At 48.1% G+C, this 27,745-nt stretch overlaps 1 protein-coding gene across 1 annotated transcript; it reads left to right on the forward strand.

The window, feature by feature from the left end:
* On the forward strand, nucleotides 1-27,522 carry RAB40B (RAB40B, member RAS oncogene family). The gene is made up of 6 exons (XM_055408261.2): nucleotides 1-370; nucleotides 22,308-22,368; nucleotides 23,953-24,013; nucleotides 24,618-24,695; nucleotides 25,374-25,596; nucleotides 26,495-27,522. Exons 1-6 carry the CDS (start codon nucleotides 16-18, stop codon nucleotides 26,764-26,766), a joined length of 1,050 nt encoding a protein of 349 aa, XP_055264236.2. The 5' UTR covers nucleotides 1-15; the 3' UTR covers nucleotides 26,767-27,522.
* The last annotated feature ends 223 nt before the right edge of the window (nucleotides 27,523-27,745 follow it).

The raw sequence follows: 27,745 nt of genomic DNA on the forward strand, positions 1-27,745 counted from the left end.
ACGAAAGCGAGATGGATGGGCAGCCAGCCAATGAGAGCGTACAGCCGCCCTAGCAACTGCGGCCGGCCAATGGCTGGGCGGAGCCCGAGTGCGCGCTGTCAGGCTGCGGGGACCACTGGGCTAGCAGTGCTCCAGGGACCTCTGGACCCGCGCGGCGCTGGACTGCCAGGCCACCGCCTCTGCGCTGTCCCGTGGGCTGGGCATGGGCGCGGGCGCTGGCGCGGCACGATGAGCACCGGGGGCAGCCCGGTCCGCGCCTACGACTTTCTGCTCAAATTCCTGCTAGTGGGCGACAGCGACGTGGGCAAAGGCGAGATCCTGGCGAGCCTGCAGGACGGTGCGGCGGAGTCCCCGTACGGCCACCCCGCGGGTGAGCGCTGGGCCGGGAAGGAGTGGGGGTGGAGCGCGCGGGGACTGGGGAGGAGAGGGGCGCAGGCCCGAGAGCTAGGCGGGGGAGGGATGCAGGGGAGGAGAGGAGAGGAGAGTGGGTGGAGAGCGCGGGGGCAGCGAAGAGGGGTAGCTGGCCCGGCGAGGGGCGCCAAAGACCCGAGCAAAAGAGGCAGGGGAGGTACGGGGTCCCGAAGGGGAGCGCTCCGCCGGCGGAGGGAGCAGGGAGATCAAGGAGGTGAGTGAGGGCCGCGGAGCCTGGTAGGGAAAGCGAGGCCGCCGAGGCGAGGGGAGGAGGGACTGTGAAAGAGAGGGGACGCGGGACCCGGAAAGGGTCCGTCGAGTCTCTGCCTGAATCCCGCCCGCCCGACGCGGGCAGCCCCGGCTGCAAACCCCGAACCCCTTTACATGGGGGACCCAGGGGACTAGTGGGAGTGAGGCTGGGACGCACGCACTCCGAGCGTGAGGCGGGAGCGAGCGGCTGAATGGGGCGCTGGGGTCCTCCCGACCTGGAGGTGACTGCCAGACGGAGGAGAGCGTACGACCACACAGTCCGGGTTTGGGGAGGAAGGTTGGCGGGGCTGCCGGGAGGTCGCACTTGGCACACAACGAGTCTGGAAAGGACGCGTGGGGATGCGACGCCGGCGCGAGGGGCTGGGAGCGTGGGATCGGAGCACAGCGGGGGCAGGCTCACAGGTGGTGGCTCTGCGCGTGGGTCGGATGGAAAGGGAGGGAGAGAAAGCACAGAGTACACATCTCGAGGCTTCTTCAGGGTTCCCTGTGTGTGGAGGGGCTCCTCTTCCTGGTGGACAGGTCTGAGAGGGCAAGGAACCCTAGTGACCTAGAGAGCATGGTCTGGGGTGCAAGAAGGGAAGGACCGACCGCGAGTGAGGGTCCCAGGGTGAAGGGAGACCAAAGCACCCGATGGCAGCCTACAGGGGGTCCGGGAAGTTTCTGGTTTGAGAGCAGCAGTCCCTGAAAGAGGGTGGACATTCGGAGGAAAAGAAGGGCAGCAGGGAGGAAAGTGGGCGGAACTTGGGCCAAGAGGTGGGAGGACCAGGTGATCCCGCAGTGCCCAGGTCTTTACCCACCACAGGCTGCTTGGCTGGGGCAGACTGAATGGAAAGAAGACCTGTGGATGTTCACCATTGAGCTAACATCTCAGGGGCAGGAGCCACATTTCCAATACAGAGGCTGCTGCTTACTGTCTGGTTCCTGGGTAGCTGAGGAAGGCAGCCTAGGGAACGGAATCTTAATGTTCAAGCCAGCCTGGGGGTGCTTCTTGTCCTGGTCAGCCAGGGTAGGATTGAGAAGACAATGGGCAGAACACTGAGTTGGGGAAGGGTTGAGATGGGGGCATGAGCTGATGGTGAAAACCTGGATCCATTCTCACACTGCAGTGCATGTAACAGTCACCCCCTGGTCCTATGAAAATGCAGATTCTGATTCTAGAACAGACTGTCCAAGATGATGTCATCAGCTACATGTAGTTTTTTACACTTAAAGCACGTTAGAAGGAAATACAACTAAAAGTGTGCGTGCTCAGTCACTTCTGTCAAATCCAATTCTTTGTAACCCCATGGATGATAGCCTCCATCCATGGGATTCTCCAGGCAAGAATACTGGAGTGGGTTGCCATGCTCTGCTCCAGCGGATCTTCCCAACCCAGGGATGGAACCCCTGTCTCCTGCATTGCAGGTGGATTCTTTACCACTGAGCCACTGGGGAAGCCCTAAAAGTGTGCCTTAGCCACATTTATAGTGCTGGACAGCCACTTGTGAGACATCAGAAGTGCTGGACAGCGCAGTGCTGGGTTTAAGCTCTATGAGAGTGGGGAGCTGTGACTGTTTCCTCCTCAGCTGGGTCCTCTTGGTGTGGGGCTCAGGGAATGGATGGGCCGGAGGTGAAGTAACAAAACATTCAGCAAATACAGTGCTGTGTATGTTTGGGGGAACAGGCTGTGGAATGTTTTCTGTTCTGTAATAGATGAACAACGTGGGGGCAAAAAGGAACGTGGACCAGAGTTTGCACAAAGGTCCTTCTGGCTGGTGTGAATGGAGGCTTGGTGCTTCTACTCTATTACTTTCATTCTATGTGCTGAACTGAGACTTCTAGCAACTAGTTAGTGATGTCTCCTGAGGTTTTCTCCTTGACACAGAGGGAGGATTTAGGATAAAAAGACGTTCCACAAAAGGTCTTGTCAGCTTGGCTTCAGACACTGCAGAAAAGAACTGATACGATAGATGCACCCTCTGTGGGTTTTTGATTTACTAAAAGATTCTTCTTGGATTAAGAAAAGAAACTATGGGGCTTCCCTGGTGGCTCAGTGGTACAGAATTCACCTGCCAATGCAGGAGACACGGGTTCAATCCCTGATCCAGGAAGATCCCACATGATGCGGAGCAACTAAGCCTGTGTGCCACAACTATTGAGCCTGTGCTCTAGAGCCCAGAAACTGCAACTCCTGGGCCCAGGTGCTGCAACTTCGGAAACCTGCATGCCCTAGAGTCCATGCTGTGCAACAAGGGAAGCCACCACAGTAAGAAGCCCACACACCAAAACTAGAGAGTAGCACCCACTTGCCATAACTAGAGAAAGCCCGCATAACTCCAAAGATCCAGCACAGCCAAAAATAAATAAATGAAACTATTCAAAACTGAAAAGAGATTATGAAAAATTGGAAGAAATTGGAATCACCATGATTATTATTTTAAAGATACATTTCACTCTGAAACAGTGTGGGTGCTTCTGGCAGAAAAGGAGAGGGCCTTTCAACCTCACAACCCATCTCCCTCCACCCTATGCCTGAGTTCAGAGCCTGTTTATTATGTTCAGGTTGCCCAGGTTCCAAACACCCAGTTCTGTATAGTAGCTGCAGTACCCACAATTGCTCAGTGTTAATTCAATATTTCAGAATACTCTACTCACCGGTAATCTTTTATTTTGCTGTCCCTCTGATTGCTAATTTCATTTCAATCATTTTTTCAGGAAGGGCTCATGAGTGTTTCCTACGCTTTTTCATGTCTGACACTGTCCTTTGCCTCTTTCTTTGAACACTGTCTTGGCTGGGTGTAGTAGTCTCAACTGCTGTTTTCTTTCCCTCAACCTTTGTAAGCACTGCTTCATCCTCTGCCATTAGAGGTGGGGAAGCCTGAAGTCAGCTGATTTTTTTCTCCCATACGGGTGATTTGCATTTTCTTCATGAATTTCTGAAGGGTTCCTTCTTTTTGCTTCATTTCATGAGCTTAACCAGACCATGGCTCAGAGCTGAAAGCTTCATTTTGAATTCCTGGCACACTGAATACTCTTTCAATTTGCAGAATTTTTTTTCTCAATTTTAGGGAAATTTATTTTATGTCCTTCCTCAAAACATCTTCTGGTGCATTTATTGGTGTTTCCACTCCAGTGACACCAGTTGTATTAGTTTCCTGTGGCTGCTGGGCAAATTGCCACAAACGTAGTGGCTTGAAATAGCACAAATTCTCTTACAGTTCTGAGGGGTGGCAGTCAACACAATCTCATAGGCTAAAATCAAGGTCAGCAGGCCTGCATTCCTTTCTGGAGGTCCTAGGGGTGAGTCTGTTTTCCTGCCTTTTTTGCATTCTAGAACCTGCCTTTGTCTCTTGGTCTGTAGGTCCTCCGCCCCTTTCAGGGCCAGCAGTGGGGGTTGGGGGGTCTTTTTGAATCTCATCATTCTGAGCTGGACTCTGCCTCCTGCTTCACTTTTAAGAGCACTTGTGATCACACTGGGCTTCCCAGGTGGTGCTAGTGGTAAGGAACCCACCTGCCAATGCAGGAGATGTAAGACATATGGGTTCGATCCCTGGGTTGAGAAGATCCCCTGGAGGAGGGCACGGCAACCCACCCTAGTATTCTTGCCTGGAGGATCCCATGGACAGAGGAGCCTGCAGGGCTACAGTCTGTAGGGTCGCAAAGAGTCAGACATGACTGAAGAGACTTAGCACGCATACATGTGATCACACTGGAGCCACTAGATGATCCAGAATTATCTCTGTATCTTAAGATCACCTCACTAGCAAAACTTAATTCCCCTTTGCCATGTAACCTAACATATCCACAGATTCTGTGAATTAGGACATGGATCTCTTTGAGGGACCATTATTCTGCCTGTTAGTAGCTCAGTTGTGTCCAACTCTTTACAACCCCATGGAATGTAGCCTGCCAGGATCCTCTGTCCATGAAATTCTTCAGGCAAGAATACTGGAGTATCTTAGTTTCCCAGCCAAGGATCAAACCCATGTCCTCAGCAGTGAAAGCACAAAGTCCTAAACACAGGATCATCAGAGAATTCTCTAATTTTTCCTTACTTTAAAAATTTTCCTGTTTTTCAATTTTTAAAAACTTCTTTACAAGTTCATTAAAAAACTCTCCTTTGAACTATTTTTACCAACTTCATGTTTTTATTAGATTGTTTCATTGCATGAAGTAACTGGGATGAATTTCCATCTGCTCCTGGGCTCACATTTCCTTACAAGTTGAATTCTGTTTTCCATTCCTTTTAAAACTTTTATTGAAGTATGACTCATACATATAGGAAAATGTACCTATTATAACTGCATAGCTCAGTGAATTTTCACAAAGCTAACAAGCCCACGCAAACAGCACCCCAGAAGGCCAACACCAACAGGTTCCTGGGCCCCCAACCCTTCCGCCAGGCACAACACCCCAAAACATGACCGCTGGCCGGGCTTCTGACATTGCGAGTCATTTTTCATTCATTCTGTGTAAAACTTAGAGCTGTACTGTGACTGCTTCTCTTGTTCTCATTGTATAAGACTCTCCTGGCTCATATATGGTTGTGGATGGTTTATGATATCCCTGGTGTGAATACACCATGATCTATTTATTTACCCATTCTGCTGGGGTTGGCATTTCTGTGGTTTCCAGTTTCTGGCTGTTGTGATTAGTCCTGCTGTGAACATTTCCACTGTGTGTCTTTGGAATACCAAAGGCCTATTTCTGTCAGAATATACCTGGGATGGCTGAGTACTGTGGCACGCCTATGTTTAACTTAAGAAGATACTCTGAAAATGTTTTCAGTTTAGACTCTTGCTGCCAAGTTTGGGAGATCTGTTTGCCCACATCCGTACCAACACCTGGTTCTTGTTCTTTTCCATTCTAGCCCTTCTGGAAAGTATAGTGCAGTTTGAATTTGTATCTCTCTAATGACTGACGAGACTGAACACCTTTGTCCATTTTTCATCAGGCTGAATTTACTGGGCAGCGTGGGTGTTTGAAAAAATACATTCTGGCTGTGAGTTCTTTGTCAGAAATACGTATTGTGAGTATCTACTCATGTGATGATATGTTGCCTTTAATCCCTTTAATAGTATTTCTAAGAACAGAAACTCTTCATTTTTACATAATCCAAATGATGGGTATTCGTGGGGGGGACTCTGGGTGCTGAACAACTCTCTGCCTGTTCCAGGCTGGGGGTGTCCTCTGAGGCTCCACCGTCTTATCTCTGACGTTGGTGGATGCTGTCCCACTGGACTGAGGAATGGTGGGGGTGGAGGTCAAGACACATTCTTTTCCAGTTGGATACCCATTAAAGACCCCCTTCCCCCCACATTGCTCTGTCACTCTTGTCACAAGCGGGGCACTGGACACCCCCCTGGCTGCATGCTTTCTGCTTTGCAGGTGGGGCTGCTCCGTGCTCGCAGGTGGTGCTGCTGTGAATCCCTGTGTCTGTCTCATACCTGGGCAGCTCCACCTGCACGTGGTCTGTGCTCTGACACAGGCTGGTGAGGCCTGGCTTCTCCACCAAGGACCTTCTGCTTTCCTCCTAGCCTACAGTTGGAGGGCGGGGGCCTCGGGTTCCTGACCCTGTCCTGCAACCCAAGCTCTAGGAGGAGCAGGAGGGTGCATGTGAGCTGTGGAGACCTCTCCCTGGGTGGCCCATGGCCCAAGGAGCTGTCCTTCCATCCCATGGGTGACATGCACACTCATGGTCCTACCGGGCCCTTACTGACCCTGGAGCCTCACTTCTGTCTAGTGGATTGGTGCTCAGTCCCAACTCTTCACACCTTGGAAGTCCTGCTCTGGGCAGAGATGTAAAGAAGGCCTCAACAGCCGGTATCCAGAAGGTGGTGAATCAAGGCTATAGCTGGGCTCTGTCTTCTGCTCATCTTGGGTCCCCCCTGGGCTCAGCCTGGGGTGTTCCTGATGCCAGGTTCATACCCTTTCCTTCCCTGATTGCTGAATTTCTACATTTTGTTCATTTCATGAGTGATGGGAGTGGATCAAACTGACATCAAAAGCTACAATCTCTCGCCTTCCAGTTTTTTTCCTTCCCAACAGGAGACTCACTGTTTCTCCGACTACTTTCTTTTGACTGTTTCTCCAGCTTCCTTTTCCCAGCAGGAAGCTCCCATCTTTCTTTCTCCATTTCATGTTTGCCAAGAGCTAAAAATAACAGTTCCCACTTACTGAGAGTGTAGAAGAACCATGGCATGAAATAGGTTATTTATCCTTTCTCTTTGCCTTTGACAGTCTTTCTGCCAGGAGATGCGCACTCTCTCCTGCTACCTTCTAGATGCTGCAGACAGCTTACAGGGACTCTGCCCGTCTCCCTGGGCAACCACTTTAAGGTTCAAAACACTATTTATAAAGTCATCACTTTCCAGTTTGAACTGAGAGTTGAGTCGTGTTTTATCCTCCTTCTTCATGGTCAAACTCCTTCATCTTGTGAGCACTCAGTAAACTTAATGCATTGGGTTTTTTAAATTATATCATAAATACTTCCACGTATCTGAAAACGATAAAATTGCATTTGTATGAGATTTTCTCGTTAAAAGCCCTTGAGTCAGTCCTACCTCTCCTGCGTCTTTGTGGGATCTTCTCTCTGCACTGGTGACAGCCCTTTTAGTCTGACCTCTAACCCCTGCAAGCCCCGAGTCCAGGGTGAACCTGACTTTAGGTAATGGGCAGGGAAGGGCTCAGAACCAGCCAGTCCAGGTTCCTTCCAGTCAGAGACTCAGCTACCAGAGCCGGAGGCTCAGCCACCACCCCTTGTGTCCTTTGCCACTGTCATGGGACGCCTGGTGGCTGCAAGGTGAGAGCAGTCAGGTAATCACAGCCTCCAGGTCCTGCCAGCCACACCTGCTTATTCATGGCTGGCCCAGGAGCTCAGGTTCCACATGTTGACTGTTAGGGGTGAAGAGAAGCAGCAAGGTGTATGAAAATGGCTGGCGTATTGCCGAGCACTCGCAGGCTGTGGTGGACTCACTTCACCTTAAGAGATTGCTTTAAACTTCTGTTTCAAATTTTCCAGGTTTCTTTAGCTTAATTGGGGGAAAAGAGTGAATTCTGTATAAACAAAAACAGAAGAGCTGCAATGCCCCGGGGGGGCTTAGACCAAAAAATATCAGTTATATAGATTTTGTCAGATCCACAAAGAAGACAATTTAAAGCGGCTGTGATGTAAGACAGCAGCTTCAGTGACGTCTTCAGGGTTTACGTTCTTCAGAAGTAAGTTTGCCTCCTTGGAGGCCAAATTCCCCACTCACCCTGGGTCACCCTCCCCCGACTCCTCTCCAGGAGCAGGGGGCCGGTCCACCCACCCATTTGCAGGGTCTCCAGGGGCTACTAAAGCTGGTCTGACTGCAGCATGCTGGCTCAAGATGCTACCAGCATTTCATCAGTTTGCTAATACAGATGACTTGTCTCTTTAGGTGTTTTTTTTTTAAAGTTTAGTTTTGGCTGCACTGGGTCTTCCTTGCTTCACGAGAGCTATACTAATTCCTTTCGTTTTCCATATAAAATTTAGCTTTGTCAATCTACACCCCTCAAAACATCCAACCAGGATTTTTGATTGAGGCTGAATCTATGAATCAATTTGGGGAGAGCTGCCAACATGGGTCTATCAATCCGACCCATGAACACATTATTTCTCTCCACTTATTTATGCCATCTTCTCGGTCAGCTGGCTTTCATCATATTCCTTGCCTCAACACCTTGTCTTTTGGATTCACTGACCTGTTGTGTGGTGAGCAGAGGGAGCTTAGACTCAGTAACATGACCACTGAGCCCTGCTGGTGGCCTGAGTCCAGGTCTAAGCAGTGCCCACATTAAGCGGTAGCGTCAAGACCTGGCAGGGGCAGCGTTGCAATTTGAAGGGACTGGGACCCTCTGAGGTGTCAGAGCTCTGGAAAGAAGGGGTAGTCGTTGGGCCATATCGAGTGATAGTCAGGGGAAACTCTGGATGACCCCTAATTTCATTCATGGTGTATGATGTACTGGGTCCCATCTGTATCTGGTCAGTGGAGCTTGTCCTTGCTGGTTGGTGGAGCTGTCCTTTCACAAGGCCTGAATGCAGTAGCTTAGCACATAGATTGTTAGGGGAAAAGGCGGGCATGACAGTGGTCCTGTCCCTGCCAGGGAAGGTGTGGGACAGTTTAGCCCCCAAATGGGGAGTGAGCAGCTGGGGCAGCTAAGAGCTGGGAGCTGTGTGGATGAGCTGGGGTATTCAGGCCATAAGGAGGCTGGAGACACCTGGGTCAAACCACTTTGCTATTTTTTCTTTTTGTCCACACTGCGTGTTGGATCTTAGTTTCCCAACCAAAGATTGAACCCTCACCCCCTGAATTGGAAGTTCGGAGTCTTAACCGCTGGAGAGCCAGGGAAGTCCCCACTTTGTTATCTCAAAGAGAAAAACCAGAAAGGAGAAATGCGCAGGGAACACACTTTCCTCCCTGGTGATTCAGACGGTAAAAAATCCGCCTGAAATGCGGGAGACCTGGGTTCAATCCCAGGGTTGGGAAGATCCCCTGGAGGAGGGCATGGCAACTCACTCCAGTATTCTTGCCTGGAGAATCCCCATGGACAAAAGGAGCCTGGCAGGCTACAGTCCATGGGGTCACAAAGAGCTGGACACGACTAAGCGACTAAGCACAGACTCTGAAAAAGAGCAGGACTGGTGTGGACTTCGGTAGCTGCTCTCTGTGTGGGATTCTCATATGATGAACACACTTCAGATCCCCATTTAAAACATGACACTTTTAGAACCACTTAGAAATGTGAGGCCGGAGAAGGCAATGGCACCCCACTCCAGTACTCTTGCCTGGAAAATCCCATGGATGAAGGAGCCTGGTGGGCTACAGTCCATGGGGTCACGAAGAGTCGGACATGACTGAGCGACTTCACTTTCACTTTTCACTTTTATGCATTGGAGAAGGAAATGGCAACCCACTCCAGTGTTCTTACCTGGAGAATCCCAGGGACAGAGGAGCCTGGTTGGCTGCCGTCTATGGGGTCACACAGAGTCGGACATGACTGAAGTGACTTAGCAGCAGCAGCAGCAGCAGAAATGTGAGGCAGCACCACAGGGGCAGGCTCTGAGCCGTGGGTGAAGCTTGGGCCTGTACCTCAACCCTGGGGTCTCCGTGCTTCTCCCATCCTGAGCCCCCTCAGTCCTGTGAGGCACCCCAACATTTCCCAACAAAGTGCCCTTCTAATCTGAAAAGTCAGGCAGGGTACATCTTGGGATAGGACATACATATACATTTTTTTAAGGTGAAATTCACATAATATAAAACTAGCCATGTTAAAGGTCTTTTCCTGGTGGCTCAGCAGTAAAGAATGCCTGCCCTGGAGAAGGAAATGGCATCCAGTGTGCTTGCCTGGAGAATTCCATGGACAGGGAAGCCTGGCAGGCTATACAGTCCATGGGGTCACAAGAGTTGGACATGACTGAGCGACTAACACTTTCATTAGACTGTGTGGATCACAATAGACTGTGGAACATTCTGAAAGAGATGGGAATACCAGACCACCTGACCTGCCTCTTGAGAAACCTGTATGCAGGTCAGGAAGCAACAGTTAGAACTGGTCATGGAACAACAGAGTGGTTCCAAATAGGAAAAGGTGTACGTCAAGGTTGTATATTGTCACCCTGCTTATTTAACTTCTATGCAGAGCACATAATGAGGAACGCTGGGCTGGAAGAAGCACAAGCTGGAATCAAGACTGCTGGGAGAAATATCAATAACCTCAGATGTGCAGATGACAACACCCTTATGGCAGAAAGTGAAGAAGAACTCAAAAGCCTCTTGATGAAAGTGAAAGAGGAGAGTGAAAAGTTTGGCTTGAAGCTCAACATTCAGAAAACGAAGATCATGACATCTGGTCCCATCACTTCATGGGAAATAGATGGGGAAACAGTGGAAGCAGTGTCAGATTTTATTTTTGGGGGGCTCCAAAATCACTGCAGATGCTGATTGCAGCCATGAAATTAAAAGACGCTTACTCCTTGGAAGGAAAGTTATGACCAACCTAGATAGCATATTAAAAAGCAGAGACATTACTTTGCCAACCAAGGTCCGTCTAGTCAAGGCTATGGTTTTTCCCGTGGTCATGTATGGATGTGAGAGTTGGACTGTGAAGAAAGCTGATCGCTGAAGAATTGATGCTTTTGAACTATGGTGCTGGAGAAGACTCTTGAGAGTCCCTTGGACTGCAAGGAGATCCAACCAGTCCATTCTGGAGGAGATCAATCCTGGGTATTCATTGGAAGGACTGATGCTAAAGCTGAAACTCCAATACTTTGGCCACCTTATGCGACGAGTTGACTCACTGGAAAAGAGTCTGATGCTAGGAGGGATTGGGGGTGGGAGGAGACGGGGACAACAGAGAATGAGATGACTGGATGGCATCACCGACTCGATGGACATGAGCTTGAGTGAACTCCAGGAGTTGGTGATGGACAGGGAAACCTGGCGTGCTATGATTCGTGGGGTCACAAAGAGTCAGACACGACTGAGTGACTGGACTGAACTGAACTGAACTATATATAAAATAGATAACTAATAAGAACCTGCTGTATCACACAGGAAACTCTACTCAATACTCTGTGATGACCAATATGGAAAAAGAATCTGAAAAAGAGTGGATATATGTATATGTATAACTGATTCATCTTACTGCACACCTGAAACTAACTCATCATTGTAAATCAACTATATCCAATTAAAAGTTGTTTGAAAAATGAAAAAGAATCCTCCTGCGATGCAGGAGCTGCAGGAGACACGGGTTCCGTCCCTGGGTCAAGAAGATTCTCTGGAGGAAGGCATGACAACCCACTCTAGTATTCTTGCCTGGAGACCATGGACAGAGGAGCCTGATGGGCTACAGGCCACAGGGTCGCAAAGAGTTGGACATGACTAAAGCGACTTAGCATGCACACATGCAACCGTGTTAAAATGAATCATTCAGTGGCATTTGAGACATTCACAACCCTGTAACTTTCTAATTTTAGAACATTTTCCTCACCCCTGCACTCTGCTTTCAGATATTTTAATTCAACATAAGACATTCTCAAAAGTCAGGTTCTCATGATGAATACGTTCGTCAATGATACTTAGCCAGTATTTACACGTCTGGGTCCTCTCAGTCATAGAGATAGAATTCAGCAGGTGCAGGAGGAGCTGAAATAGATTCTTTACACATCCGGTGGCCTCAAAGTGTAAGGAGTGGCTTGGCAGTTGACATTTGCTTTTTCTTTTAGGCTAAAATTATCTCTCCTCTTGTCTCGCTTGTTCCGATTCACTCACTAAACATTCCGACAGGCTTTGTTCTAGGAGCTTTTGTGTATTTTTATTTTATTTTGAGGGACAGAGCTCTTGGTGAATTGGCTGAGTGCACCGAATGTGTATTACACCTTCTGAGCCTAACACGGACACTATAGCTGCCAAAACTATGAACCAAAAAGTAACAGAGTCAGAGAAGAGGAAGTACAATAAATAGGCACAGAGCAAACACATAAATGGAGGAACATTAAAAAAAAAAACGATTCAATAAATAAGTGTATGAAAAAAGAGACCCTTCTCACAATGAGGCTTTGAACCTGGCATGAATAGGTGGGACTTGGGGGCTTCTCTGAGGCGGGCACAGCCTTGATGGAGGGTTTATCTTCTGGGACCCAGAGGTCTGGGGAAGAATGGAGCTTGTGCTGTTCTGAGGTCACTGCTGGTGGCAGGTCTCAGACATGAGCCATCTGGGAAACTGAGGCACAAGAAGAGGGAGGGAGAAAGAGAAAGATAAATACCGTATTCTAACACATATATACGGAATCCAGAAAAATGGTACTGAAGAATTTATTTACAGGGCAAAAATGGAGAAACACACATAGAGAATAGACTTATAGACATGGGGAGAGGGGAGGAGAGGGTGAGATGTATGGACAGAGTCACATGGAAACTTACATCACCATATGTAAAATAGGCAGCCAATGGGGACTTGTTGTATGGCTCAGGAAACTCAAACAGGGGCTCTGTATCAACCTAGAAGGGTGGGATGGGGAGGGAGATGGGAGAGAGTTTCAAAAGGGAGGGGATATATGTATACCTATGGTTGACTCATGTTGAGGTTTGACAGAAAACAGCAAAATTATGTAAAGCAACTATCCTTCCATAAAAAATAAATTAAAAAAAAAAGAAGAGGGAGGGAGCTGCTGGTCATCAGGAATGGGATTTTCCCAGGTACCACAGAGCTTCTCCCTGTGGGGTCTTCACAGTCCTACATGGGAAACCTGTGGAGTCCCCAGTGGGCTAGCCTATCCCTACTCCCACTTTCCACCCTACAGATCAAAGGGGAGGAATGTTTTCTCAAGCTTTATTTCCCATCCCCCCAACCCTCCTCCACAACCTCCCCTGTTCTTCCCTGTCCCAAATTCTCAGCTACAGGGATAAAGGAGGTGCCTGCCATGGGAGTGGGTCACTCAGCTACACAGATGGGTCTGTGCAGGAAGAAGGATGGATCTCAGCTCTAAAGGACATTAATACTGATGGAGACCACATGGGCCTGGGTCTCCAAAGCACACAGGACTCGGGGAGGGTGCCTGAGGGTCCCAGGCATCAGGGTTGGTGTGTCGAGCGCAGGTGAGCCGGTAGGGGTTGGCCCTGATGAGAACAACCACCTGAGTCAGGGTTCAGTTTGGGTCCCAAATATTAGTAGTTAGATCATTATCTCCAAGTTAGAGTTTTTTAATTTATTTACTTTTATTTATTTATTTGGCTGCACCAGGTCTTATTTGCGGCATGCGAGCTCTTAGTTGTGACATGTGGGATCTAGTTCCACAACCAGGATTCGAAGCTGGGCCCATGGAGTCTTAGCCACTGGACCACCAGTGAAGTCCCTAGATTTTCTTTCAAAGACATGTTTGGTGTTCAGTCGCTAAGTCATGTCTGACTCTTTGTGACCCCACGAACCATAGCCCTCCAGGCTCCTCTGTCCATGGACTTTTCCAGGCAAGAAAACTGGAGTGGGTTGCCATTTCCTACTCCAGAGTATCTTCCTGACCCAGAGATTGAACTTGTGTCTCTTGGGTCTCTTGCATTGGTAGGCAGATTCTTTACCACTAGCACCACCTGGGAAGCCCAGATACATTTTTACTATTCGCGAAACTCTGGGGGTGTAGAGGGCATTGTGCTCTGCTTTGGGAAGATGTTAAAAGATACTTCTGTACCTTTTCCAGGATTTGTGTGTCAAGTTTCCTCTGCCTCTCCAGTCACTGTGCTTCACGGGTTTTCTGTCAGAGCATTTTCTGGTGCAAAAAAAGAATCCGCCCAAAGAAGCTTAAGCAAAGAGGAGTCTGTGGCCTCATGTAACTGACAGGTTGAGGGGTGCGCCTGGTTTCAGGGTAGATCCCAAGGCTGAGCCATTCTGGACTCTCCACTATCCCTTCTCAAAGCTTCTCTCTGCACATGCCCTATCTCTGCTTCTTCTGTGTTAGGTTAATTTCCACCTGGGGAGGAAGCTGGCCCCGGACAACTCCAAACTATACGATTGTTGCAAGCTATGATGCCAATATGGAGAAAACAATGAAGACACTCCCTCTCCTACCTGCTTAGCCACTCACTCTCCAGGGTCGTCAGCTCACTGGTTTTTAAATCATGTCCACCATTGAGAGTTGTTATCTGCAGGAGGGCTGGTCCAGTAGGAGATTTACAGCTATGACCAGAGGCAGAATGTCAAAAGGGAGAAATTCAAAAATGACAAAGATCTTGGAAATTGCAAATGTGATGGCGGAAATAAAATTTCCAAAGAAAGCCAACATCTTATTAATAAGACCCCAGAGGAGGAAAACATAATTCAAGAAAGTTTCCCCAGGGACTTCTTTGGTAGTCCAGTGGTTAAGAATTCACCTTCTAATGCAAGGGATGAATGTTTGATCCCTAGTCTGATAACGAAGATCTCATATACTGTGGGGAAGCTAGGCCTGTGTACTGCAACTGGAGAGCCTGGGTGCCGCAACTAAGACACAGGGCAGCCAAATAACGAAATATGGGAAAAAAAGTTTCCCCAAATTGCAAGATTTGCATCTCCAGATTGAAAGAGGCTGTTGAGTGGTCAGCAAAACAAAGAAGAATAAAGATGCCCCATAATAAGGTTTGGAACTGCAAAACACCAGCATCAAGGAGAAGATCACCTCATACCCTGCCAAAGAAAAGATCAGATTGCGTTTCTGAAGGAAAATAAACTATTTCTTACCTCAGCTGAGGGTCTATCTAAACTCAGTGAAGAGTGAGGGCAGCCTAGATACTTATTTATGTTGTGTCTAGGGATGACTAGGGAGATCATAGGGAGGAGTTAGTGATAAATGCAGAGAAAAACTCCAGAAGAAACAAACAAACAAAAAAATTGGGGACTTCCCTGGAAATCCAGCTAAGAATCTATCTTGCAATGTAAGGGACACGGTTGGATCCCTGGTTGGGGAACTAAGATCCCACATGTCACATGACATACCCAAAACAAAAACATACTGTACATGAAGGACAAATAAACACAGTATACCATGTGGTTCAGTTCTGGACAGTGTTCTACTTGGTCATATTGTTGTAAAATTGAATATTGATTTAGCTAAAACAGCAACATAACTAGACTCTGTTCGTGTATGCATGTATAAATGAGAGAGAGAATGTGTGTTAGAGATAGAGGCAGGGGGTAGGTCATGAAAGAGAACTATATTTTCACCTTCTGTAATGGAAGATTGATTAATGCCTAAAACTGAAAAGTCAGGAAGTAGGAATATAAGTATGTTGTTTACAAGTTTGGAGAGACACAGCAAAAGATAGGACTAGTGAACATTGGAATGGGGAGTGAATGGAATTCCCTGGCAGTCTAGTGGTTAGGACTTGGTGCTTTCACTGCCATGGGCCCATGGTTCAATCCCTGGTCAGGGAACTAAGATCCTACAAGCTGTGCAGTGAATCTAAATAAATAAATAAAATGGAGAGTGGAACACAGGTGTGGTACATTTTCCACACTAAGCCCCAGAGAATGATGTGACCCCTGAAATCATGTGCGTCCACAACTCATGAAAACAGAAACCAAATACAGTTTTTAAAACTTATTTTAATAGTATGCTTAAGAAGACCATCTGGAATGAATTCTTTTACATTTATGAAAACTTTATTTTTATTGTGGACCTAAAATATCAGTACACTAGGCGACTTTCTAAATCAAAGGAGCCAGCCCAGCTCATGCAGGAGATTAACTTCCTTTAGGATAAAAGTGAAACAGCCCTCTAGCCTGTGAGTAGCAAGCATCCTCTCTCATTGTCTGGAAACAGATGTGCCAAAGCCCACGTTATCTCCAGATGCAAAAATAGATACCCAAGTGTACTTATGTGTTGCTTCAGGCAGACAGTGCAAAACCTTTAAGCATTCCAAAGGAAAAACTAAATATTTGTGTGTCTGTGTGTGTTTGTGCACAAAAAAAGCATTAGTCCCTCAGTCGTATCCAACTCTTTGTGACCTCAAAGATTGTAATCCTGTCCATGGGATTCTCCAGGCAAGAATACTGTAGTGGGTAGCCATTCCCTTCTCCAGGGAATCTTTCTGACCTAGGAATCGAACCCAAGTCTCTCGCATTGTGGGCAGATTCTTTACCTTCTGAGCAACTTCAAAGTTAACTTTTACGTATGATGATGGTTGCTAAGTCATGTCCGACTCTTGTGACCTCATGGACTATAGCCTACCAGACTCCTCTGTCCATGGGATTCCCCAGTCCAAGAATACAGGAGTGGGTTGAATTTTCTACTCCAGGGGATCTACTCCACCAGGGATCAAACCCATGTCTCCTGTATTGAAAGTGGAGTATTTACCACTGAACCATAAATATATATTTCTATATTATCTATATATATGTATCAGTTCACGCTCAGTCATGTCTGACTCTTTGCGACCCCATGGACTGCAGCACACCAGGCCTCCCTGTCCATCACCAACTCCCGGAGTTTACTCAAACTCATATTCATTGAGCCCCCATCCAATCATCTCATCCTCTGTCGTCCCCTTCTCCTCCTGCCTTCTATCTTTCCCAACATCAGGGTCTGTTCAAATGAGTCAGTTCTTTGCATCAGGTGGCCAAAGTATTGGAGTTTCAGCTTCAACATCAGTCCTTCCAATAAACACTCAGGACTGATCTCCTTTAGGATGGACTGGTTGGATTTCCTTGTAGTCCAAGGGACTCTCAAGAGTCTTCTCCAATACCACAGTTCAAAAGCATCAATTCTTCAGCACTCAGCTTTCTTTATGGTCCAACTCTCACATTCATACCTGACTACTGGAAAAACCATAGCCTTGACTAGACAGACATTTGTTGGCAAAGTAATGAATGTCTCTGCTTTTTAATATGCTGTCTAGGTTGGTCACAACTTTTCTTCCACAGAGTAAGCATCTTTTGATTTCATGACTGCAATCACCACCTGCAGTGATTTTGGAGCCCCCTAAAATAAAGTCTGTCACTGTTTCCACTATTTCCCCATCTATTTGCCATGAAGTGATGGGACTGGATGCAATGATCTTAGTTTTCTGAATGTTGAGCTTTAAGTCAACTTTTTCACTCTCCTCTTTTACTTTCATCAAGAGGCTCTTTATTTCTTTTTCGCTTTCTGCCATAAGGGTGGTGTCATCTGCATATCTGAAGTTACTGATATTTCTCCCGGCAATCTTGATTCCAACTTATGCTTCCACCAGCCCAGTGTTTCTCATGATGTACTCTGCATATAAGTTAAATAAGCAGGGTGACAGTATACAGCCTTGACTTACTCCTTTTCCTATTTGGAACCAGTCTGTTGTTTCATGTCCAGTTCTAACTGTTGCTTCTTGACCTGCATACAGATTTCTCAAGAGGCAGGTCAGGTGGTCTAGTATTCCCATCTCTTTCAGAATTTTCCACAGTTTATTGTGATCCACACAGTCAAAGGCTTTGCATAGTCAATAAAGCAGAAATAGATGTTTTTCTGAAACTCTCTTGCTTTTTCAATGATCCAGTGGATGTTGACAATTTGATCTCTGGTTCCTCTGCCTTTTCTAAAACCAGCTTGAACATCTGAATTTCACAGTTCACGTATTGTTGAAGCCTGGCTTGGAGAATTTTGAGCATTACTTTGCTAGCATGTGAGATGAGGGCAATTGTGTGGTAGTTTGAGCATTCTTTGGCATTGCCTTTCTTTGGGATTGGAATAAAAACTGACCTTTTCCAGTCCTGTGGCCACTGCTGAGTTTTCCAAATTTGCTGGCATATTGAGTGTAGCACTTTCATAGCATCATCTTTTAGGATTTGAAATAGCTCAACTGGAGTTCCATCACCTCCACTAGCTTTGTTCATAGTGATGCTTCCTGAGGCCCACTTGACTTCACACTCCAGGATGTCTCACTCTAGGTGAGTGATCACACCATCGTGATTATCTGGGTCATGAAGATCTTTTTTGTACAGTTCTTCTGTGTATTCTTGCCACCTCTTCTTAATATCTTTAGCTTCTGTTAGGTCCATACCATTTCTGTCCTTATTGTGCCCATCTTTGCATGAAATTCTCCCTTGGTATCTCTAATTTATGTATAGCTTATATAAAAATATATAATGTAATTATAATTGTATTTATTATTATATATAGTATGCATTCATATCTATTTATTATGCTTATATACACTCTATTTAGTAAATGTGTATATACTCTATTTATTTATTGTGTATGTGTGTGGGTGTCTCATGTTACATATGCCCCAGTGCTGACTATTGCAAAAGGAAGGACATAGGGATTTAAAGGACTGTAAAGAGGTCCTTCGGAGAAGGCAATGGCAAGCCACTCCAGTACTCTTGCCTAGAAAATCCCATGGATGGAGGAGCCTGGTAGGCTGCAGTCCGTGGGGTCGCTAAGGGTCGGACACGACTGAGTGACTTCACTTTCACTTTTCACTTTCACACATTGGAGAAGGAAATGGCAGCCCACTCCGGTGTTCTTGCCTGGAGAATCCCAGGGACGGGGGAGCCTGGTGGGCTTCCGTCTATGGGGTCACACAGAGTCGGACACGACTGAAGTGACTTAGCAGCAGCAGCAGCAGCAAAGAGGTCCTTGGTAGTCGCTACAAGATTTAATTTCAGGACTTCCCTGGTGGTCCAGTGTTTAAGAATTCTCCCGCCAATGCAGGGAACACAGGTTTGATCCCTAGTCTGGGAAGATTCCACATGCTGCTGGGCAACTAAGCCTACACACCACAAATACTGAGCCTTCGAACTCTAGAGCCTGTGCTCTGCAACAAGAGAAGCCACCACAATAAGCCCACTTGCCACAACTAGAGAAAGCCCAAGTGTAGCAGTGAAGAGTCAGTGCAGCCAAAAATAAATAAAATTAAATAAATGAAAATTTATTTTAAAAAGATGCAATTGCCCAGATCCGAAACTACTGACCTAAACACTCTCTGGCATCTGTACTCTGTCCTAAACACTTGGATGATGTGTCCTCAGAATGCAAGGCTAAATATTCTGCCATCCCCACCAGACACATGGCATTGCCCTTAACCTGCTTTAAGACAGGAGAGTTATGAATAAGACTCTTATTCATAAGTGTCGGGTCTTCATTGCAGCAGGCAGGATCTCCATTGTGGGCTTGGGCTCAGTAGTTGCTGCACATGGGTTTAGTTGCTCGGCAACATGTGGGATCTATCCTGACCAGGAGTAGAACTCGCATCCCCTCCATTGCAATCTGGATTCTTAACAGACATTCTCGACATCCAGGGAAGTCCCCCCTTGGGGCTTCTGCATACCGATTAAAACAGGTACAATAGTTTAAGATAGTTTTTTTTAATTTTGACAATTAGGAGTCTTTCCAATTCAAATGATCCAAGAAACTAGCCCCACAAATATTTTCTGCTGCTAATCCAATTTTAAGGCTTCCCAGGTACCACTAGTGGTAAAGAACCTGCCTGCCAATGCAGGAGACATAGAGATGCAGGTTCAATCCCTGGGTCGGGAAGATCCCCTAGAGGAGGGCATGGCAACCCACTCCAGTATTCTTGCCTGGAGAATCCCATGGATGGAGGAGCCTGGTGAGCTTTGGTCCATAGGGTTGCATAGTCAGACATTACTGAAGCGACTTAGTACTCATGCATGCAATCCAACTTTAGAAAAAAGAGAAGCTCTTATCACTCTAGTTTCCAGGAGACCCTGCAGGCAGGGGTCCTGGAGACTGACTGACATAGTAAGCAATTATCCTCTGCTGGCTTCCTCTGAGTGTTCACACAAAAATCAGTTTTGGAATGCCAAAAAAAGAATCCCAACTTGGTCATCTCAGGGCAGGATTTCCTTTAATTCCCAATTAAGTAAGCACTTGCAAGCACCAGTTCTATATAAACCCAGCTTGTGTCCCCATAGGTGGCTGTCTGTCCATGAGCTGTTTGGCCTCTGAAGCACAGTTTCCCATTATCGATTTGGTTGCCTAATTCAGAGATGAGATATGATCTGAACAATTTTCTGAGGACAGTGTGGTTGATGAACTTTGTGCTGCTTCTGAGTCTAGCTCTCCGGGGAGTTACTCCCAGGATTGGCTCGAGTTTTTCACATATCTTAGTTTCACCCTCTGACAGTCTAAAACCACCGTGGGTGCTTGGAGTACTCGGTGATCAGCTTTTATCTCGGGTGCCCCCAGAAGAACAGTGTTTACTTGCTCGTTGCAGTGGGATCTGCTGTGGCAGGGCTACTCATCCAAGGATTGACCCTCGGACGCCTCCATTAGGTTCTCAGTCACCTGAGGACACCCTGTGGCGGGAAGGAGCTGAGGTCCCTTGTTCTTGGGGCTGAGTAGGCTGTCTTGTGTCACTGGCAAACTGTTTGGTCAGACTTTGTATTGACTTGGGTTTTTTCTTTTTTCTTTTTAATTGAAGCCAAATTTAACAAAACTCCAGCTGCCTATGTTTCTTTGGGCCGCCTGCCCAGACCTCCCTAGGACTCTACCAAGGAAATTCACCAGTGCCCCTTAAGACTCCAAGTACAGAAAACCTTAAGTGAAAGTTGTAGGATCATCACTTAAAACAGTGAGATCAGGATATCAGGAGAGCTCACCAGAACACCTGAGGAGTACCGAGAAGCCGGCGGGGCTCAAAAGGCTGATACCGAGCACCCATTCAGGGAGACCCCTGGTGTCCTCCGGTGGGTGTCTCTGATATCCTACCACTACACCATGAGTGTCAATGAAAAATTAATCAATTAGTCTACGAAAGAAAATGAAGGGTTTCCCTGGTGGCTCAGATGGTAAAGAATCTGCCTGCAATGCAGGAGGCCCAGGTTCAACCCCTGGGTTGGGAAAATCACCTGGGGTAGGAGATGACAACCAACTCCATTATTCCTGCCTGGAGAATCCATGAACAGAGAAGCCTGGTGGGCCCTAGTCCATGGGGTTGCAAAGAGTCGGACATGACTGAGAGACTAACACTTTTCAAGAAAGAAATGGAAAATTTTATTTGCACCAACCTGTGAATTATAACCTGGGAGACTGTCTTTCAGAAAGCTCTGAGGACTGCTCTGCCTGTCACAGGTCAAAGCACAGTTATAAACGTTTTTGACACTAAGCGATATACATCAAAAGGCATGTTGACGGTTTACACAATCTAGGTCTGCTCATCCAAAGCAAATCTGGGTCATCACGATCCCTTACAACATTAGGAAAGAAGGTTATCTCCTGAGGAGTTATCAAGTGCTGACCAGGCCATCCTGATGGTTTACAAAATTAAGAAGGAATGTTCTCTCCTGTGGGCTTCTCCAGTGGCTCAGCAGTAAAGAATCTGCAGGAGATGCAGGTTGGATCCCTCGGTCGGGATGATTCCCTGGAGGAGGGCATGGCAACCCACTCCAGTACTCTGGCCTGGAGAATCCCATGGACAGAGGAGCCTGGTGGGCTACACTCCATGGGGTCACAAGGAGTCGGACACAACTGAAGCGACTTAGCAGGCATGCATGTTGTCTCCTATGGAGGTGTGATCAATGCAGATGTCCAATACATAAAGCAGAGGAGGGAGGCAGTCCATATGGGCAGAAGAACCATCTATGTCTAAGTTTTTCTTGTCTTGCCATAGAATAGGAACGTTATTTCATCACCATTGTGCACGTTGGTACATGTTTCATCTTTGCATAGTTAATACTTCATAACTAATTTCATTTTCTACACACTTTTACCTCACATTCTCAGTGGGATAACTTGGAGGAAAGGAGCTCTATGTTCTAGCCCTGAGTCCAGCAGAGACAAGGGTGTGTGGCTGGGCTTCCCACAGTCTCTCAGCAAACCTGGGGCCAGTAGGCCATGTGTAGAGCCAGCTGCAGAATGGTTCTGGGGGCTCCTGCTGCCCACCTCTCAGGTAGTGGCAGGGGTCTGGGCACTGAGCTGGAGGCAATGGTGGTAAGGGAGTAGCGGAGGTTAGAGACCCTACTTCAAATAGAAGGTAGGTGAGGCTGGTGGGCCAGGGTCCAAGTGGGGCCCAGTTCAGCTGCCCCGTGAGCGCTGGATCCCACCAGTGGGAAGTCCTTTCTCCCCCAGCATGAGATTGTTTCTCTGATCTGCACCTTTTACCTGAACAAGACTCTGTGGAAGTGCTTGGCACTTAAGCTGCCTCAACCCTCTTTCACAGGCATCGACTACAAGACCACCACCATCCTGCTGGATGGCCGGCGGGTGAAGCTGCAGCTCTGGTGAGTCAGGGGTCCCTCCTGACCCCTGAACATGGGGTGGGGGAGTTGTCCCAGCCCTTGGGGACTTTGGTAGCACCTGAGGGAATATCTACTGCTTCAGTCCCAGCCTGACCCAATAGCTCCCGTGGGAGCTGAGCTCTGCATGGGCCTCGGAGTCAGTCCAGAGTATGTGGCCTTCTTCTGCCTTGCTGGTGCCCAGAGGGGCCATATGCTGTGCCCAAGCTCAGCAGGGTGGAGGGTGGACAGGGGTGGGAGTGTAAGAGGCCAGGGTGTCGCCCAGCTCTGGATTGGGTCTCTTTCTTGGTCCACACTCCAGGCAGCCTTGGTTCTAATGCTCTGGTGTGATACCCCTGGCCCTCCAGCTCCAGGGGTGGGTGACTAGGGTTTTCCTGCTGTGACTAATCCCTGGGTTGCCCCCATGCCATGTGACTTTCCTGACCACCATCACTAGCTCCTGTCATCCCCTCTCCTGGGCCACCTGCGTGGTTCCATTCTCCCGCCTGACCATGCCAGACCTCTCAAGGCCACAGGTGTCTCCAGTGGGCCCAGAGCCCCTTCCCCCACCCCACCCACCCCTAACCAGGAGCAGTAAGCCCTCAAGGCTGACCTGGGAAGCCTCTCTCCATGATGTCCGCTCGATGTCCCTGTCCCTGCCGAATCTCAAATCTCTTTTTCCTTCCTTCCTCCCCAGAGACCTCCTGAGGGCTCCCCTCTCAATCCAAACTTGTCCTGGACTCAGAAGGCTGTTGTAACAGCTGTTCCTGTTTCCTTGGCATCTGAAATGGAGCCCCTGTGCCTGGTTGGGGTGGTCCATCCATCTCAGTAAATGCCCTGAGACAGGGCGGAGTCTGTCCCAAAGTGCTATTCTTCTTTATCCTGATGAATACATCCCAGGATCACTTCCTCATATTGAGGAACATAGGGATGTATCCACAGGGCTGGTTTCATGTGATCTTTTCTTGCCATATCTTAGTTCCCCGACCAGGGATTGAACCTGCGCCCTTGGCAGTGAAAGCGAGGAGTGCTAAGCACTGGGTATCAGGGAATTCCCATGATGTTTTTGAGCTAATTGGAAGTGGAGTGACCCCACCAAATCCTTTGGCCTATTTCTCTCAGTGTAAACTCACATTCCTATAAAGATAGCTTTATCCCCAAATTAAACAACTCGTAAAAAACCTAAATTAGATTTATTGAAATGTCAGAATTATTATGTGGAAACCCATTACTCTGGAGAAGGGAAATGGCAACCCACTCCAGTATTCTTGCCTGGGAAATCCCATAGTCCATGGGGTGGCAAAGAGTTGGACACTACTGAGTAGCTAAAACATCACACTTCAACTAATTACTACTTTCTCTAGTTGACTTTTCAAATAATTAGGAAAGAGAAAGCACCCAGAAGGACATCTCAAGGTCCAGATCTCTCCAGGGAAAATGTGCCCAACATTTTGTTGGGGGCCTGGACTTTCCTTTGGGATGGCCACTAACTGACAATTATAAAACGTACTTGCTTTGGCTCCCAAGTTCAGAAACCTTGTTGTCGGGAAGCAGTGATTTCTTCTTACAGGCCTCCAATATCTTTTCCAGGGACACGTCGGGTCAGGGAAGATTTTGTACCATATTCCGCTCTTACTCTCGGGGCGCACAGGTAACATTCCCTGAACTGGGAGGTCAAACTGACTTAATAATGACTTTCGGAATGTTCTTTAATGGATACTTAGAGGACAAAGCAATTAGCTCACATATAGGTTGATGCCAGAGTCTAAAGTTGTGCTGTGGACTGTTTGGTGACTCCCAAGCCTTCAGCATCAGGGGGGTGTGGTTGCATGTGTTGCATTTGTACATACGTGTGCATGAGTGGTGTGCATTCATGCAGTACATAGATAAATATGCAGGCATGTGGGTTGTGTGTGCACACATTCACATGCGTGTGTGTCTGCACATGTGTGGGAACTCTCTGTCCAGGTGGGTGGGCTCTGCAATTCCCCCCACATCCCATGTCCCTGGACCTGCTCATGAATGTGGGGAACTGAGTTCCACTACCCAACTCACCTTCACATTTGAGGGTTTCTCCATGAGCTTATGAAATTATCATTGGAAATGATCACATAGCTGCTACATTTGGCACATAAATTTTAAAAAATGTGTTTTGCGTTAAAATAAGTAGAATGACTGTTTAGCTCGTTGTGAGTGTGTGCCTGAGTGGCCTGCGTGCTGGCCAGTCTGTCCACAAGTGACTGTTGCCTCCCCAGGGTGTGATCCTGGTGTACGACATTGCAAACCGCTGGTCCTTTGATGGCATCGACCGGTGGATTAAGGAGATCAATGAGGTACAACACGGGCAGGGCTTCCTCCTTCTGGGCCCACGGTAGGGATGGGCAGGGGAGCCAGGGCACGAGGCTCCAGCCACAGTGGGGAGGACATGTCACCTCCCAGCACAGGGTGAGGCCCTGCACACAGTCAGGTGGATTGACCAGTGGTGACTAGGCTGCTACCTGCTGGCACCCTGACCGGCCCAGCTGCCAATGGGGACGTCCAGTGCTCAGTCCCACCCACCGTTGAGTGTCCTGGGGTGGCCGTCACAGTTCACCACAGACTGTGTGGCTGAACACAAAGGAGACTCATTCTCTGAGTTCTGGGGTCAAAGTCCAAAACCAAGCTGGTGGCTCCCTCGTTTGAGAGGAGGGTCCTTCCTGCCTCCTCCAGCTTCTGGCGTCGCTGACAGTCCCTGGTCCATGATCGGTGGACGCCTCACTCCATCTCTGCTCTGCCGTCACGTGCCTTCTTCCCTGTGCATCCTGTGTCCTCTCCCCTTCTTACAAGGACACAGTAACAGGATGTCGGGTCCACCCCAGGACCTCATCTTAACTAATTCCATCTGCAAAGCCCCTATCTTCAAAAAAGGACATATTCTGAAGTTCTAGGTGGATATCACCCCAGGACATCTGTCATACCAACAACAAAGCTTGCACCTGACCCACTTTCCTTGCCTCTTTGTCATCCTTTAGCATGCCCCGGGGGTCCCTAAGATCCTGGTGGGGAACCGCCTGCACCTGGCCTTCAAGCGGCAGGTCCCCACGGAGCAGGCCCAGGCCTACGCGGAGCGCCTGGGTGTGACGTTCTTCGAGGTCAGCCCGCTGTGCAATTTCAACATCACTGAGTCCTTTATGGAGCTGGCCAGGATCGTGCTGCTGCGGCACGGGATGGACCGGCTCTGGAGGCCGAGCAAAGGTAGGTACTCCTCCAGGCTGCCCGGCAGCCCCTCCAGCGCTCAGCCTCCCAGGACCTGCCCCCAGGTCACTGTCTCCATTCTCATAAATCGGAACTTCTGCCCCTTGGCACTAGAGCCACTTGGGATGGAGTGTCCTCTGGTGGGGGCGTCCCCTATGCTGTGGGTGAGCTGCATCCTTGGTCTCCCTGCCCCCATTTGTGAAAACCACAAATGTCTCCAGACTTTGCCAAATGCCCTAGGGAGTCAAAATCGCCCCCAGTTGAGAAGCACTGTTCTGAAAGTTGTTAGGACCTCGATTCCAAAAGGAACCAAAGCCCCGGGTTTTGTTTCTTCTGCCTGATCCTTCAGGGGTTGAGGAGTGCCCTGATCGCACCAAGGGTGAGACGCAGTCTCTGCTCCCAGCAGGCCCCTTGGGAGCCCCGCTCTGTCTGAGCAGGGACTCTGACTCATAAAATGAACGATGTAGGTGAAATACAAGTGACAGCATTTGCTTTTCTGGTATGTTCTCCAGTATGTCTTTATAAAGCTGATAACACATTATTTTGGGTCAGCTACTCAGTTGGGAAGCACGTTTCCTGAAGCCCTTGGCCTCAAGCCCCAAAAGCTGGTTGCATTACTTCTGAGGAGACCTCACTGGCTATCGCCGGGCAGGATTCATCTCTCAGACCCAGTGGGAGAGACAGTGGTGGTCTCAAGGTTGGAGGCAAACTGGGTTTAAGGAGACGAAAGCAGGACCGCCCATTTCTAATCGCCACCTGTAGGCACAGGGTGGGAGACTGGGCCTTGACATCTTGCCCCAGAGTCCCAGAGAGAAGGGTGGACAGGGGACCTGCTGCCCCAGTGTCGGCCCATGCCCAGGACAACACAAATGAACCAGGTTTTCTTTTCTTTCCCAAGTACTGAGCTTGCAGGACCTGTGCTGCCGGGCAGTGGTGTCCTGCACACCTGTGCACCTGGTGGACAGGCTGCCACTGCCCACGGCCCTCAGGAGCCACCTCAAGTCCTTCTCGATGGCCACTGGCCTGAACGCCAGGATGGTGCACGGCCGCCCCTGCTCCCTTGCCACCAGCTCCGGCCACAAGAGGACCAGCCTCCGAAAAGCAAAGGGCACCCACCTCCCCCAGAGCCCCCCCAGACGCTGCTCCAGAAACAACTGCAAAGTCTCCTGAGAAGGGTGCAAGGCAGAGGAGGGGCACAGACGGGAAGGGGAGGACGCTCTAGATCTAGACGCCCACCAGTGTCATGGTGACCATGTGGCCCCGAGCAATGAAACCGAGGCTGGTACCCCGCTTACCAGATACTTCTGCATGGATGGGCATGGGGCTCCTATTTCAGACATGTGTTTATAAAGGGAAGAACTCTTGATAACATGGAATTTTGAATGTAACATTATCATGATTGCAGTGCAACTTTTTTCTTAAAATAACTACTTTTTATAAGAATGGTGATATGTTTGTGATGAGTATAAATTCTAGGGACTACAAAAAGTGGAAATGGAGAGAGAAATTAAGAGTTTTCGATGCTATGAGGGGTCTTTTTATAAACCTCCTTTTTAATGTCAAAGCACTAATTTATAAAACGCCATAGATAAGTTAGAGATTATGCACAGCCAATTTGTCCAGCTTGTGTATGAAACGGATTTGATCAAGTTTTTGCTACATTATTTACTACGTTTTAGGATAAGTGATTTATACGCATATTTTCTGTAAATCTACATTTTTTTGGTACAAATGTTTCACGAATTATGATGCTAAGGGAAGAAAATGCCAAAGATATTTCTAGTTACAGCGAACACACTGCAGCATGGTTACACCACGTCCAGACTGGCAAGAGAATGTCACTCAGAGCCGTTTTCAGCTAAGAGTGAAGCGAACACTGTTGTTTAAGAATCCATGTTTCTTGACAATAAAAAGTATACTCGTTTCTTGGTAGACTCGCTGGCTGCTTCTTCCTGGTTTTGTGTACTTCCGTCACCCTTGATCCCATTTGCTTTACTGCCTATTTCAGTCACCACAGTCAGTGCTACTACCTGGCATTGGCAACAGGGCTGTGTCCCTGACTTGAACCACCGAGTGGAAGGATGCCTTTTCCTGAAAAGAACGGAGAGGCAGACAGTGGGGCCTGAAGGGGCAGCTGTCCGGCCTGTGT

The sequence above is a fragment of the Moschus berezovskii genome, chromosome 20 (assembly GCF_049115385.1).
Source record: "Moschus berezovskii isolate FMDL1 chromosome 20, NW_MosBer_1.0, whole genome shotgun sequence".
In the NCBI taxonomy this organism is placed as follows: domain Eukaryota; kingdom Metazoa; phylum Chordata; class Mammalia; order Artiodactyla; family Moschidae; genus Moschus; species Moschus berezovskii.

What these genes read in the sequence shown, in the direction of transcription:
- RAB40B (XM_055408261.2), top strand. Translation starts at nt 16, where the DNA reads ATGGGCAGCCAGCCAATGAGAGCGTACAGCCGCCCTAGCAACTGCGGC. An exon ending in CCCGTACGGCCACCCCGCGG is followed by an intron (nt 371 to 22,307) that starts GTGAGCGCTGGG and finishes CCTCTTTCACAG; the next exon opens with GCATCGACTACAAGACCACC. An exon ending in CGGGTGAAGCTGCAGCTCTG is followed by an intron (nt 22,369 to 23,952) that starts GTGAGTCAGGGG and finishes TATCTTTTCCAG; the next exon opens with GGACACGTCGGGTCAGGGAA.